Consider the following 15,031-nt stretch of genomic DNA (forward strand, 5'->3'; position numbering starts at 1 on the left):
GTCATATACATAAACTCTAGTTTGAGCCAAATACCGGCAGTGGTATTTTCTCCCATCACACTATACATGACCTCATTAGCAAGACATAACCGGATTGATGAACAAGCCTAAAGATCGAACTCTTCCCAATTATCATTACTCATATTTGCTGCCTTAGATTTAATCCACTTTAAAGCATTGTGCAAACCTTGTTGGATGAGGATGTCCTTTACTTGGACTTGCCAAATCCCAAAGTTATTCTTCCCATTAAACTTCTCTACTTCAAACCTTGCGTTTGACATCTTGGGAGCCATCTTTCAAGTTACACACAATAACCCAAAAATAATTTCACTTCAAAATTTAATCGAACACCTTGTCTACACAAATTTCGAGCACTAAACTCAAAATCCTAGGTTGTAAACCTACGCTCCGATACCAATTGTTGCGAATATAATACTGCGGAAACAACGTTATCCACTACAATAGATCAATCCTACACAAGGATCAATCCTTCTTACTAGACAAGACTTCAACACCCTCCAAGCAATATCCCAACACTTCTCAATATCAAATAACAAGCATATAAAGTAAAACAATTAATGTAAAAGAAGAACAAACCACAAGACGAGATATATCGTGGTTCGGCAATTTGCCTACTTCCACACTGCGAGTTCCAAGCTTTACTAGATGTCTGGAGTAATAGATTACAAGTCTCTCAATCCACTCACAAAGAATGAACACTCAACTCACAAAGAATTGCTCTCTTATAATCTTTCTCTTTCTTGGTTTTGGAAAAGTTAGGTTTCTACAGAAAAAACCTATATTTATACTATTTCAGAAAACTTTCGAAAAATGGCAAATTCGTGCTGAAATAACTCATGAGTGCGAGTCGCACCCTCGACTAGGCAAAATGGAGCGGGTCACGCTTAAATCACTGGAGGTGAAAACCTCATGAGCGCGAGTCGCGCCTTGCCCAAGTGGAAATTGAGTCGCGGGTCACGCCCTTCACACCAGATAGAAAAAAACATCGTTTTCTCACATACCTTCCACTGAAGTGGTTGTAGATCTCAGTGTAATACAAGACAGCAACCAACAAAATACTTGGTTTTGATTTGAGAAACTTATATGTCTTTGCCATCATATACTTTACCTGGTGGCATAGGAATGATTGCAAATTGGGAAGGAAAATTCCCTGTATGCAATGGATCTTGGATAGAGCCGCAGAAAGCTGGACTAATTGCCTCTCCAGCTTGAATTTTGTTGAAGACACTCTGTTTTTGGATCACTTAACTCCTTATGAGGAATGGATCCTTCCACCACCAGGGTGGATTAAAATTAACTTTGGTATTTTATATAACAAGGTTATGACCGATATTATTTGTGTTGTGGTTGCTAGGAATGATAATGGAGCAGTTTTGGGAGCAACTACCCATGCTAAACGTGTTACTTTAAAGGATCAGGCAAAGTTGATGGCAGCTGTCACACCCCGAATTTCGACAGAATTCGGAAAAACAGTTTGTCCCCGACTCTTCGATCTCCGAAGTGTGACGCACTCTCCACTCCTAAAAACCCATAAACAGTTTTAAAATATGCGGATAATTAAAACCAATAAAAATTTTAACTTAAACAACAGTCATCTTCATTACCAAAAACAATTTACAAATGAAAATGCAAATAACCTTATCTCAACTGAAAATCTATATCACCTCAAGGGAAAACAAAACTTATCCCGAGATGCAATGCTAACGCAAAACCACAAGCGGCAACCAATCTTCTTCATCACTAAACCCACATCAAGACTTATCAACTATGTTCATTTATCGAACACACCCGATAAGCAAACATGCAAATCGGTCAACATTATAAACAATGCCGGTGTGAGTAGCCCTAAAAACAACATATAATATACATATATATATACAAAAATCCATACGGCAGCTTAGTTCCTCCACCGAGGCTTTAACTTTCAACGACTAAAACAACATCCTTAAGTACAATAATTTAGGCAAGTAGTTCCTCCACCGATCGCCTTTAACTTCCCACTAACCACACAACAAACTATAATGCATCATAAATAAGGCATGTAGTTCCTCCATCGAGGCTTTAGGTTTTAACTAAACAAATAACCAACTAAACATATTACCATAATTAGATTATTTCAGGGGCTTTCTTTTGGTGTCCCTAAAATTCACGCTCGCACCTATGTCTTACCTAGTTTCCCCTAGCTACCACAATCGCTACCCAACGCTGAACATGTACATCCACATGCCTCCCCCCTTACATAATGAACCACTCCGTGCGTAACCACCTCGAAATGGATGCCGCGACACCGTAAATCCTCACACGGAAGCAATTATGTAAGTAATGCCACTATTCGCATAAAATATCGCTACGTCATCGTTCTATATTTTGCGAACGGAATAATCAAGCCACTATTCGGGTTACGCCGGGAGGGCCATTCAAATTTTAACCGAACGCCGTAGGGCGCCTCGGCCATTCAGATTAACTGAAACGCCAGAAGGGCCAATCACATGAGTTGTGGTAGTCAGGTTCTAGGATTTTCGTTACGTAATTTATTCAAGTGTCATACATTAATGACTCATAATAAAATTCCACTATATCACGTGCAGGTCAATTACCTTATTGCACTCAACCACAATATTTAGAAACATCTCAATTATATCTCATAACCACTTTCATATTTTCACGTGCCAATATATTATTGCACTACACCACACTCCCGTGGGCAAATATTCACCAATACTATACTACTTCATAGTAGCATCTCACATATATAATAATGGAGCGTTTATATAAAACTATGTCTCCCAAACTATTGCATTCAATATATATATATCCCAACCTATTATATAATGTTACCATGCTTCAACGTATCGCATACATTTTTATTATAACGTATTAGGAATATAATGTCTCCTAACATCTCAATATCGTCACGTGTCAAAAATACACAACATCAATGTCAAATCTTAATTAGATAATGACCACCAAATTTATACAAGCTTCCACATCATTTTAGCATTTGATTGTTCATACAATATACACATAAAACGTAGCACAAATAAACAGTCCACAGTCCACAATCAAAGCCCAATATATATATGATTTACACACTACTCACGTCAAATCTAAATTAGATAATGACAAACCAAGTTATACAATCTCAACAATATTTTATTACTATATTTATCCATATAATCAAATATGTGAAAAACTAGAAAAGTCAACATTCCCAGTCAACGGTCAAAGTCAAAGGTCAAAGGTCAACACATCATGGTCAAGGTCAAACTCAACATGTCATAGTCAAAGTCAAAGTCAACATGTCCTGGTCAAAGTCAAAATGTCCTGGTCAAAGTCAACAGGTCCTGGTCAAAGTCAATTCATCATTGTCAAAGTCAAACCGGCTGCTTCCGTGTTCGACGGGTTCAGTCATCATAGCCATGGTTCATGGCTAAGGTCAAAGGTGCATGGCTCATGGGCTCATGACCAAGGTCATAGTCCGGACCCAACTGGCCAAGCCCAAACCTTAGAACCCGAAAGTTTAAACATTTAGAGATCCACTTAGATCTATTTTAAGTCCCATGGGTGACCCAAGCAATATTAGAAACGAGCCCAAAACTTATAATTTGATGCAGCCCAAAACACAACTAAGTTCAAATTCAAACTAAACTTAATTAAACCGGTCCAAAGATAACTTAAAATCGGGCCCAACCAAATAAATAGAACTGACCCATAAAATTAGAGCTTTTGGCCCAACCAAAACAAATAAGGCCCAAGCCCAAGAGAAAGTATTGTTCATCATCTCCCTCCACCCACAGCAGCCCAAATCCGGCCACCACAAATCCGATCGCCACCCCTCCAAACATACCCGAAAATGCTCAGGGGAAAAACCCCCACAACATTAACAAAGCCGAAAATCCCAACTCTTAAATCCACCATCTTCTCCAAATCTAGATCTAAAATTTTCGGCTGCCATTAAAGGTTCTTCCACCTCCACTCGACAGCCCCAACCATCCCCACTACCACCAAACATTATCAAACAACCCACAATCATATCAAATAATCAACAAAACCATCAAAAACATAAAAAAAAACGATTTACTGGAGGACGTCTGGGCGTGCCGCCATTAATGGCTTCCACCACCATTCAACAGCCCCCCACGCACTCAAACACTCTACACTAGCTACCCATCACCTACAACCTCATCCAACCACAAATTTCATCTGTCTCCAGCCAACCAAGCAATCAACACAATAAAAACGGTACTAGAGTTTGAGCTGCCATTAACGAAGCTTCGACAGAGCTTCGACAGCTCCCATTACAACCCACACACACACACTACGATCACTATGAACCCATCGATTTTTTTATCTAGATGAAAGCACTACAGTTTTAATTAAACTAAAACAACCCAACTGAGTTTTCCCAAAACTCAAAAATGGACGCCTTCTTCCACCTGCAACAGCACCCACCTACACACCCCTTCAGCATACCCAACACTCAATCGACCAAACATTAACCCTTTATCAACCAACACAACAATATAAATAACAAACGTTGGTTTGGCTCATGGCATTGATTGACTTCTCCGAAGCTTCGGCGGTTTAAGGCCGCGTTTCAACAAGTTTTTCTAAAGACGGTTTAAACACATTTTTTAACAACTACGAGAACTACCGGACGATTAACACTAACCTAATAAATTAACGGTAAAATCTAGTGAAAACATTGACAAGAAAAAAACGGTTTTACGTATTCGGTGAAATAGCAAAATAGCTAGTCACCAGTATGAACGAATTCCTACTTAATTTCTCCGAGTCCGAGCCGTCGGCTCCACCCTCCGTAAATCCAAAAATTCTCTACCTCCCATTTTCATTATTTTATTTTTCTCTGAACCCTATTTTCCAGAACAATGTGTTTATATACTTGGGTCCGAAACCCAAGCCCAACACAGACTCGGGCCCAAAACCAGGCCCACGTATCCCGAGTCCAATCCAACGAATTTTGAAAATAAATAAATAATTAATTAATAAATATAAAAATACGTATTTAAAAATACAGGTGTTACAGCAGCTGAACTTAGGTTACTTTCGGGAGACAGAAAGGCTTCACCAATGTTATTTTGGAGGGAGACTCAAAAATGGTTAGTGATATCTTATGTTTTGTTGTTACTATTGTTAGGAATATACAACTTAATTGTACTTACTCTTTACCAATTATCAAACTATATAAACCTTTTGTCTTGTAAGTGTCTTGTACTTCTTAATTAAATCCGAGCCTAGTGTAGATACACTATGTCCTTAAGCAGATTTTTCCCCTCACGGTGCTTGAAGGTTGATGGGAAACTATCTCCCAAGATAGAACGGATTTTCTTCTATAAAAAGCTAGCACTTCAATTCTATAGACTCAGCGAACACAACATAGTATTTGACTAAGAACAGAGGGAGAAGAGAAAGATCAGAACTCATGTGATCCGGTGTATCTTTTTTTCTCTCCAAATTCATCCACTATTTATAGGTGAGTGGTGCCTTTTCAAACAACACAAATGACTCTTGGGGAAAAGTAAGCAACTCTTTGAAAAGTCACATGTTTGAAAGGACACACCATTTCGATATAGCATCAAGCTTTGAACCGGTGCCTATTTCAAAGGTTGCACCTTTTCGGCATGATGCACCGTTTCAAACCAAAGGCACATTTCGAAGGTCGCACCTTTTCGCATAATGCAATCGTTTCAAACAAATGCATCATTTTGAAAAGGTTTTTCTCACATTACGCATTATTTCAAGAAAAACCCATTTCATCTTAAGTGGGGTAACTTGGGAGACAAACTACTCATTCATATTTAAATGGATTTGAGCAAATCATTTTTCTAACAATCCCCCATGAATGAAAATTTGGCTTCTTCTATCATAAACATCGGATTTCGTTCTTTTACAAATGAAAAGATACCGCGACGTCAAGTAGCATGGGAGGCCTTGAACTTGCCTTAGTGAAAGACGATCGGATTTAATTGGACAATCAGTAGACTTCAATTAATGTCCTTGAACTGTCAGCCGTTTGAATAAACCTAGACAATCATCTTCACGCCAGCATCGCCTCGAATCTTCGTTGGTTCTCACGCGTTTGTGTTCATTTTGGCCTTGAACAATTCTTGGTTTCAGATAGTGCTTTTGAGACATTTTTGTCTTTAAAATTCTCATAGAAGCGGCCCCACTTCGCACTAACATAGGTGATTTCTATAAAGAGTATCCTGCAATACTCCACTTGGATAACATAACTTTCCAAGATATAGTAAATCATTAAAAGCTTGACTTATCCTAGTTCTCGCGGGCGGATATGCACTGCCTTATATAGGAATGGGTTAGAGTATAATATTACTCCCTGTGCTAATCGAGTCACAAACATAATTCAGTTGGCCCATTGAACCTAGATCTTGGGATCTCCAAATAACTAGGTTGGTTTTTCCATTATGATGACTCTTGGTTGATTATCTCAAAAGCTTTAAGCCCATTCCCTTGATAATCTTTCTACTTGCTCTCTTGTTAAACCTTTTGTAAGCGATCCAATGTTATCTTTTGACCTTACATAGTCGATTGAGATAACTCCATTTGAGAGCAATTGTCTAATCGGTATTATGTCTACGGCGTATATGTTGAGACTTCCGTTATACATGCTACTCATGGCTCTACCAATAGCAAATTGGTCGTCACGGTGTATACACACCGCTTGGGCACGTTTTAGCCCATTTGGAATATCCTCTAAGAAATTTCAAGTCAAGTCACTTCACCGTCTACAGCCCTCGTCAACGCTATGAATTCTGATTCCATATATAGTGGACCTTGCTATGCACGTTTGCTTTGAGGATTTCCAAGAAATTTATGCATCTCTCTTAGAGTAAAACACCACATTTGATGTCTTTTGAGTAATGCTTCAACAAATTTTCAATTTTGAATTGATTAATTCAAGAAGATACATAATCCCCCACATTTTTCCAATTTCTCATGACAAAGTCAATAAATTCGAAAACCATGTAGATATATGTTTTTCAAGTGAGGCTTCTTCTTAAAGAATGTCACATATCATTCATATAGTGTCGAAAACACTTCTAAGACCTCAATTTTGCTTACAATTATGTTTATAAAACAATATCTTAAGCAATCTTCTTTATTGACACTCTTTGGCGCAATAGTAAAACACATATATCTTACAAATAATACAATATTTTTAGAACCCTTTTAGCACCAGCCATTCCTAACATCTGGAATGAAGCAAGGATTCTCGGAATCTTGGATCATAATTCCCTCCAAGTGTGGCATTACCACCACCTTGTTTGCTTTCAAGAAGTCCATTCCAAGAATGACTTGAAAATGGTCTAAGCGAGCTACCATCAGGTCTACCTTTCCTCGCCACAGGCATCTTAATGTCAACTTCCAAAGCGAAGTCCTTTCACCTGGTTCGGCTTCTTGGTTCAAGCCTCTCATAGAGCCTGTACATTCTCGCTAGTTTCAATCCAATAGTCTCAGATACATACTTTCGAGAGATTAGCGTTATGAGTTGAACCAAGTATCTACCATTGCTAGTATACACCCGTAGTTATTGAGTTCCACTTCTACTTAACATAAGGTCGCCATCGGGGACCAAAATGTTCATACCATTCAACGAACTAGTAGGTCTAACAAATGAAATAGGAACGGATGAATAGGAGAACCTGGTGGTGTTGTCATTTCTATTCTAAAATAGAAACACACCTTCGTTATTTCCTTAAACCAAAGAAAAAAAACGTAAAACAAATTACAAATTGCGGTAAAAGAAGAAGAAAAAAAAAAAATCTGTCTTAAGTTGTTAGGAATATACAACTTAATTGTACTTACTCTTTACCAATTACCAAACTATACAAACCTTTTGTCTTGTAAGTGTCTTGTACTTCTTAATTAAATCCGAGCCTAGTGTAGATACACTATATCCTTAAGACAGATTTTACCCCTCACGGTGCTTGAAGGTTGATGGGAAACTATCTCCCAAGATAGAACGAATTTTCTTCTATAGAAAGCTAGCACTTCAATTCTATAGACTCAAATAAACACAACATAGTATTTGACTAAGAACGGAGGAGAAGAGAAAGATCGAACTCGTGTGATCCGGTGTATCTTTTTCTCTCCAAATTCATCCACTATTTATAGGTGAGTGGTGCCTTTTCAAACAACACAAATGACTCTTGGGAAAAAGTAAGCAACTCTTTGAAAAATCACATATTTCGAAAAGGACACACCATTTCGCATATAGCAGATCGTTTTCAACCGGTGCCTATTTTCGAAAAGTTGCACCTTTTCGGCATGATGCATTGTTTCAAACCCGAAGCACATTTCGAAAAGGTCGCACATTTTCGACATAATGCAATCGCTTTTCAAACAAATGCATCATTTTGAAAAGGTTTTCTCACATTACGTCTTGTTTTGAAAAAAACCCATTTCATCTTAAGTGGGGTAACTTGGGAGACAAACTACTCATTCATATTTAAATGGATTTGAGCAAATCATTTTTCTAACAACTATAACTGAGCTATAGTGGAGATCTTTGGTGGAGAACATCAACATGATGACTTTGGGTTTTGTTTCATGCTTATTTAGATGTACTTATGCTATTTGTAATAGTAATGGTAATGGGCTCGCCATATGGTGGTCAAAATAACAAGGTCTGAGTAAATTATGTATATTTGATGGGTACCCAACACTGGGTGTTAAAAGGGTCGTGCCGGGCCAGGCTATCCCGACCCTCAAACTTTAGAAAGTAGTGTTCTAAAAACACTAGGCGGGCTTTCTAAGCAGTGCCTAGACGAGCTAGGCGCTAGGCGGTTTTTTTTTCCTAATATATCTTATAATATATATAGTAATACACACATATACTACAATAAATGAAGAAAATCATTTACCATAATTCAAAAAATAAACACAAACAAAGATACTTATTACAAAAATACATAACAATTGAAGAATATTGACTTCATATAAAAACATATCATTTTTTATAGTGGCATATAATTTACATTAGACTTTAGTCTTTTAAACTCATTCAAATCTTAAGCTTATACAGGTTTTTAATTTTTGATATTTAATTATTCAAAAAAAACCCTTGACTGGACCACCTAGCATCCGCCTACGGTCAACCGAATTTTTAGGCCTAGGCGAGTCAGTTAGGCAACGCTTAGGTGGCCATTTAGACCGATTTTTAGAACAGTATTAGGTCTTATGACTGAGGGTTGGGCTAGCCTGTCTCTAATGTGTGTTGAGATCCAGGTTGAGTAGGGTCATGACATAAATACGCACCCCCTCAATTTTGAAGGTCGGGCCGGGCCCGATCAAATTATACACTACTATTTTACTTTTTTTTTTTTTTTTTCTTGGTGGTTTAAATTTTTTTTATTATACTTTTAATTATGTATATCAATTTCAACTAAGAATATAAAACTTATTCTTATACTTTTTAGAAAATGAGATGGCCAGCCCCATTTGTTTTAGATTAATGAACTGAAGAAATTATCAAAAAACAAATATAAGACAGCAACCAACTCTACGAAAGTCGATGCCCATTTTGGTTAAGTACGACTTGGGGTTTTGGTCGAGCTGTAGACATTAGCTATGAGAATCATAGAAACCAAAAGTGAGTTTCCATAGCTAATTGCCAGAAATTATTTTACACAAACGTAGTTTTTAACCACAGAATCAAGCCTTTATAGAGCAAACATCGGTTGAGCAAAAGGAATCACCGAGGCAAGATTTTGGCATCAGCACATCACACCGCACAAAAAAGAGAGCTACTATGATTGTGGAAGAAACAATTTGAAGCACAAGCAGACCCCTATTCATCACCAATATAGAATGTCTTCACAGGACCTACTAGAGATTTGATTAGGTTGTTTGTAGTCAGCTTAACCTGACATGTAAATATGTAATGCTCTCTCTTGTTGTTACATTCTTTAATTATTATTAATAATATCCGTACTCGTGTGTAAAAAAAAAAAAGAGAAAACATTACTATTTGGCAGTGTTAACAAATCCCAGCGGAATGTCAAAATTTCACCGGATATTTCAGTTTTCCAAAAAAAAATTCAAAATTAGTCAGAATCAAAATATGACATGGGTTAAAATATTGTGAATTTCAGTTTTCCAAATTTCTAAAATTCCTATGCTATTTGGCAGAAACAGTAATAACTAAGAACCCATGCACATACACTGATACACATACAAACAGAACATGAGTATTATAGGCTTATAGCACCATCAGTCATATGGCAACATACAAACATGCAAGGTGGTCTTTCTTTCCACTTTCACGCAATTATATAACGAAACAAAAAGCTAAAGACAAACATTGACTACACTCGTGAACACAGCTTGGATTCGAAAAGAAAGAGGACATTAACTATACATCCTCCATCCTCTCACGTGAATACAGTCAAGTGTCAATCACTGCTTTCTTCAGTGCCCCCTTTTGTGGCCCCTTTATTCACCCACAATGAACCTTCTCACTCCTATCTCTTTCAATCCGCGTGTTAATCATACCCACTTCTCTGATTCTCTCCTTTCATCACCCTGGATTTTCTCTTGGTGTGCACAAAGTCTTAAAGAAAAAGACACCAGGCAAGTTTTTTTCTTATGAAAAAATAATGAAAAGTGGCGAGATTTGTTTACTTTGGGGCCCGAATTCACCAAACGCGCATGCACTCTTTGGTTCTGGGTCGCTCCACCATCCAACCAACCAATAGACGGAGACCATCTAAAAGCTCAACTTCAACACAAGCTTAGGTTACTTTCATGAACACAATTAACATGAAAAGATAATAACTTTCCAGTCAACAAACAACACCATTTCAAGACTGTTCAAACCATTGGACCCCCTTTAGCTGAAAGTAACGGATTTCAAACTCAAAATCATGAACCTTAAAAGACTTCTTCAGATCAGCCTGTAAGGCTGTAACATACTTCTCTTTGTTGTAAAATACTCACAGGTTCAAAGCCTCCTTATCCTTCAATACCACACCAGTCCCCACATAACCACCATGATGGTCCAACTTTTATTCGAGTAATAACACAAACAGAAGCATACCCTAACTGGCTAATGTACATACTGTAACATATAACCACAAACCACGTACATAATACTAATAGTACTACACCTTGGGCTGCTGCGCCTATTACTACAGACTTTCCCCCAACGATTTGGCTTTGAGCTTTAGGGACCTCAGGTATTGGATGGCTTCATCCAACACAAGGATAGCATCCATGTCTTTTCCACCTGGAATTATGTTCTGCAGAATGTTCACGGTCTCGCGAATTTTCTCCCTTTTCAATCGCTTATTGGTTGGTAATGAACTGAATTCTTCTCCATGAATCTTGCTTTCTCCACAGCAGGACTCTGCATCGTCCTCATACTCTGAGGATCCATTTGGTTTACCGGAACTTGCTGTGTCCATCAGTGAGGATGCACTGTACACATCATCAAGTAATCTCTTTCTCTTACAATTGCCACCACCTGAGCTTGCAACTTCTTCTGCACTTGCAACTTCTTGCTTCATGTGGCCGGTCATTTTGCTTGGGGAATGACCAGTACTTATTTCTTCTTCACAAGAACATTCATGATCATCGGATGAGTCTTCATCCGAGTATAACAATGCATTAAGTTCCTCTGTGTCTTCATGCATTTCACTCTCCTCCCCAGTTTCTTGATCCTCCGGCTTCTCAACAAGTCCATCAAAAAAAATTTGACAGTCTTTATAGAAATGCCTTGTCTTGGTTTTCCACTCTATCCCTAATCCTCCATTGTCAACTTCACTTGGGTTTCCAAATCTAGGACATTGAATTGGATAACCAGTAGCAGGACTAAAAATCAATCTAGTCTGATTGCCAGAATGATCAAATACAATATATTTCTTTTCAACAGGCCTTGATACTGCATTAAGAGTGGCATTCCTCTTATATCCATCCGCATTAGTGTCGGGATCTTTGGGAGAATGTACATGAATGGGCGTTAAGGCCTGTCGATAACAAGGTAAACCATAGAACCATCCCCGAGGTACATTAGCTAGCCCTGCCTTGAAATGAGGTGGGTTGGAACTGACACACCCCGGTATAGTTTCATTTGCAGAAACCAAACCAGTGCAAGGGCGGGCACAAGCAGGGAAAGCATTTGGCCATCCTGAGTCTGGCGCAAAGCTTTTGCATTTCAAGTTGGGTGCTTGATGAGGTGGGCATTGCTGGTGGTGCCAAGAACCAGTGTCCTTTCCCATCCAACCACAATAATAACCTAAAAAACAAACACACAATGTTCATCATTGATTTGATCAATCAGCTATAGGGCAATAATCTGAAGTACACAAACACTAGAGTGTGCAGTGAAATGTACCAGAAGATCTTTAAGCTGGGTTTGTATGTAGTTGCTGCCTTCTTCAAAGTAACAAGGAAAATCGAAAGAAACAACGGACTTCAACTTGGTTTGTACAAACAAACAAACAACAACTAGCAATCTACGTTACAGGTTTTAGCAAATGGCGAAAGTATTCTGCCTGATAAACAAGATAACAAAAATATGAATCAACAATCAACGCAATCATCCGAAAAATTAAGGGATCAAAGATTCACAGTATCATACATTCAATTTCACATAAATAGCACACTAATCAGACATATTAGAGCAGCAAAACATTCTATTATATTTCAAGCATTCCCAAACATAAACAAGTTAGCAAATATATACACAATCTACATGAAACAAATTTGAACCAAGTAGTAACAGTTACCTGGCAATCCTGTAATGGCTGAAAGCATGCTATGACTCTAACTACAATGGTTGCACTTCCCGCGACTCCACTTTCATGTTTCAATGCCCGGAATTTCGTCTGGCTTGCTGCTTGGCTTACCATAACTTCTTTTTACCCTTTCACAAACCCAAAATCTACCCGAGAAACAAACAAAAAAACTAGAAAGGCAAAAAAGGATTCGACTCTTTTTTAATAATAAGTAGATTAATTCAGCTAATCCTACGTACACAGAATGGTGAGAAAACAAAGATGTTGGATCCCATGGAGTTAATGAAGAGAAGATTTTGAGGAAGGTGAATACACGACGAAGAGAATGTCGATGAGAATGAATTACAAGATAACTCTACAATACAAGTTCAAAGATATAACTTTTCGGTATACATCAACTGATAGACTCAACCACCGCATGCTGTTCTTTCTCAAAAATTAAACAACACTCCACTTTTACTCTTTCTTTCTTTCTTTCTTCTGCTTTAAAATCAAAGTCCTGCAAAACGATATATTCAATCGATCAGGCAGATTAAAAAAAAAAAAAAAAAATCAAAACTCAATAAAACATATTTTCAAATAAAAGTGACAATTGTTTGTTAATGTTAAATAAGAAATTTTTAATACATTTCACATATTTTAAAACTTATACAAACAAAAAGCCGGAAGTAATGATATTGAAGTCATTAAACTAGATCTCCCTCAATATTTCAAGAAAGTCAACACAACATTAAACCAGATCTCAGTAATAACTTTTAATATACGACACCCATAAACTGGCTTAACACAGTACATATGTTTTAGATAATCAATACAGACTCAATATTATGAAGATCTGTCAACTTACAGCGAATATGTATGGACTAGAAATATGTCTGGTTTCTTCTTACTTCCAAGTAATGAATCAAGAAATGGAGAGATGGAAAAGAGGATAGAGCTTGAGTTTATTGAGTGAGAGAAATAATAGGAGTGAAAATAAAGGGGAGGGAGATGATTATATAGAAACTCAAAAGACAATAATGCCCCTCATTGTTGTGAGGATTATTATTATTATATATATATATATATTATAGTGCTCGTGTACATTATAATAATAATAATATTCTACATGGAAATAATGTTAACTTAACCTGGGTGGAGTGAGTGAGGGGGGGGGGTTTGGTTAAATAATGATGACACCTCTCGTGTTTGACCATTTGATTTAAGAGTACTGTACTACTGAAGTGTTTTGATGACACCCGAATCTTCTCTCCTGCAAATTTAATCATGCTCTCAATGTTATTTTCCAGTTATACCCTCCTCACTCGTTTTCCAGGTGTTCAACTATGAAATTTCGGTATATATCGAAATGTTGACACTATGAAACTTGACTCGATTACAAGCCTGCAATGCAAGTCTACCGACTACCATCATAGCCTCTCGTTTTTGTAATTGAAATGAAAGCGGGGGGAGGGAGGAGAGTCACAGTCTATGAATTTGAAAAGATGTTTGCAACCTGAAGTCCCGAATACCTGATAATGTGCAATGTCCAAAATCATTTACACACTCAAACACCAATATGATTCGATCACTCACGTCCTTCAAACCGTAAATCAATTGATACATGGGGCACGGGACCTTGCAAAGTTGCAAGAATGATGTTAGTCTGATTTTTTTTTTTCCTTGTATGAGATCTGGTGAATGACGTTACAATGTTGCATAATAATTGCCACCACTCCCTATTGAAATTATAATATGAAGCGAATCATATTTTCGTATCATAAAAAGAAAAATAACTGATGGATCATGGATGAGATTGTTTTTTCATGAGATGCCAATTGATAATGCACGCAATTTAGGCAGACCTACCTTAAGAATAAATTCGATCGAGAGATTAAAAGGCATGATTTCTGGGATGCTTTACACTTCATGGTGCATCTTTACATACACTACGAACTATTTGCATTTAGATTTAGGGCAGGGAATGGGTTGGGTTCGGGTTGGATATGGCTATATTCGAATCCAAATCCAAATAGTTTGACAATATTCAAAATCGAAATTTATCCACCCGCCCGGTCGGATAACAATAAAAATTTAAAAAAAAACTAACAAATTATATCTGAATCCGAATCCAAACCCGACCCGAATAAATAAACAGATATAAAAATTATATCTGAATCCGAATCCAAACCCGACCCGAATAAATAAACAGATATAAAAATGCACCTGAAGTCCCGACAGAACCTGATGTA

General features: G+C 37.5%; 1 protein-coding gene across 1 annotated transcript; it reads right to left on the reverse strand.

Moving 5' to 3' along the window:
• Positions 1–10,237: 10,237 nt before the first annotated feature.
• On the reverse strand, positions 10,238–13,784 carry LOC147519427 (transcription factor SAC51-like). Its single transcript, XM_086591020.1, has 4 exons — positions 13,648–13,784; positions 12,792–13,299; positions 12,398–12,557; positions 10,238–12,298 (listed from the first exon to the last, which is right to left on the reverse strand). Exon 4 carries the CDS (start codon positions 12,279–12,281, stop codon positions 11,193–11,195), a length of 1,089 nt encoding a protein of 362 aa, XP_086447146.1. The 5' UTR covers positions 12,282–12,298; positions 12,398–12,557; positions 12,792–13,299; positions 13,648–13,784; the 3' UTR covers positions 10,238–11,192.
• Between the last annotated feature and the right edge of the window lie 1,247 nt (positions 13,785–15,031).

The sequence above is a fragment of the Coptis chinensis genome, chromosome 2 (genome assembly GCF_015680905.1).
Source record: "Coptis chinensis isolate HL-2020 chromosome 2, ASM1568090v1, whole genome shotgun sequence".
Lineage (NCBI taxonomy): Eukaryota > Viridiplantae > Streptophyta > Magnoliopsida > Ranunculales > Ranunculaceae > Coptis > Coptis chinensis.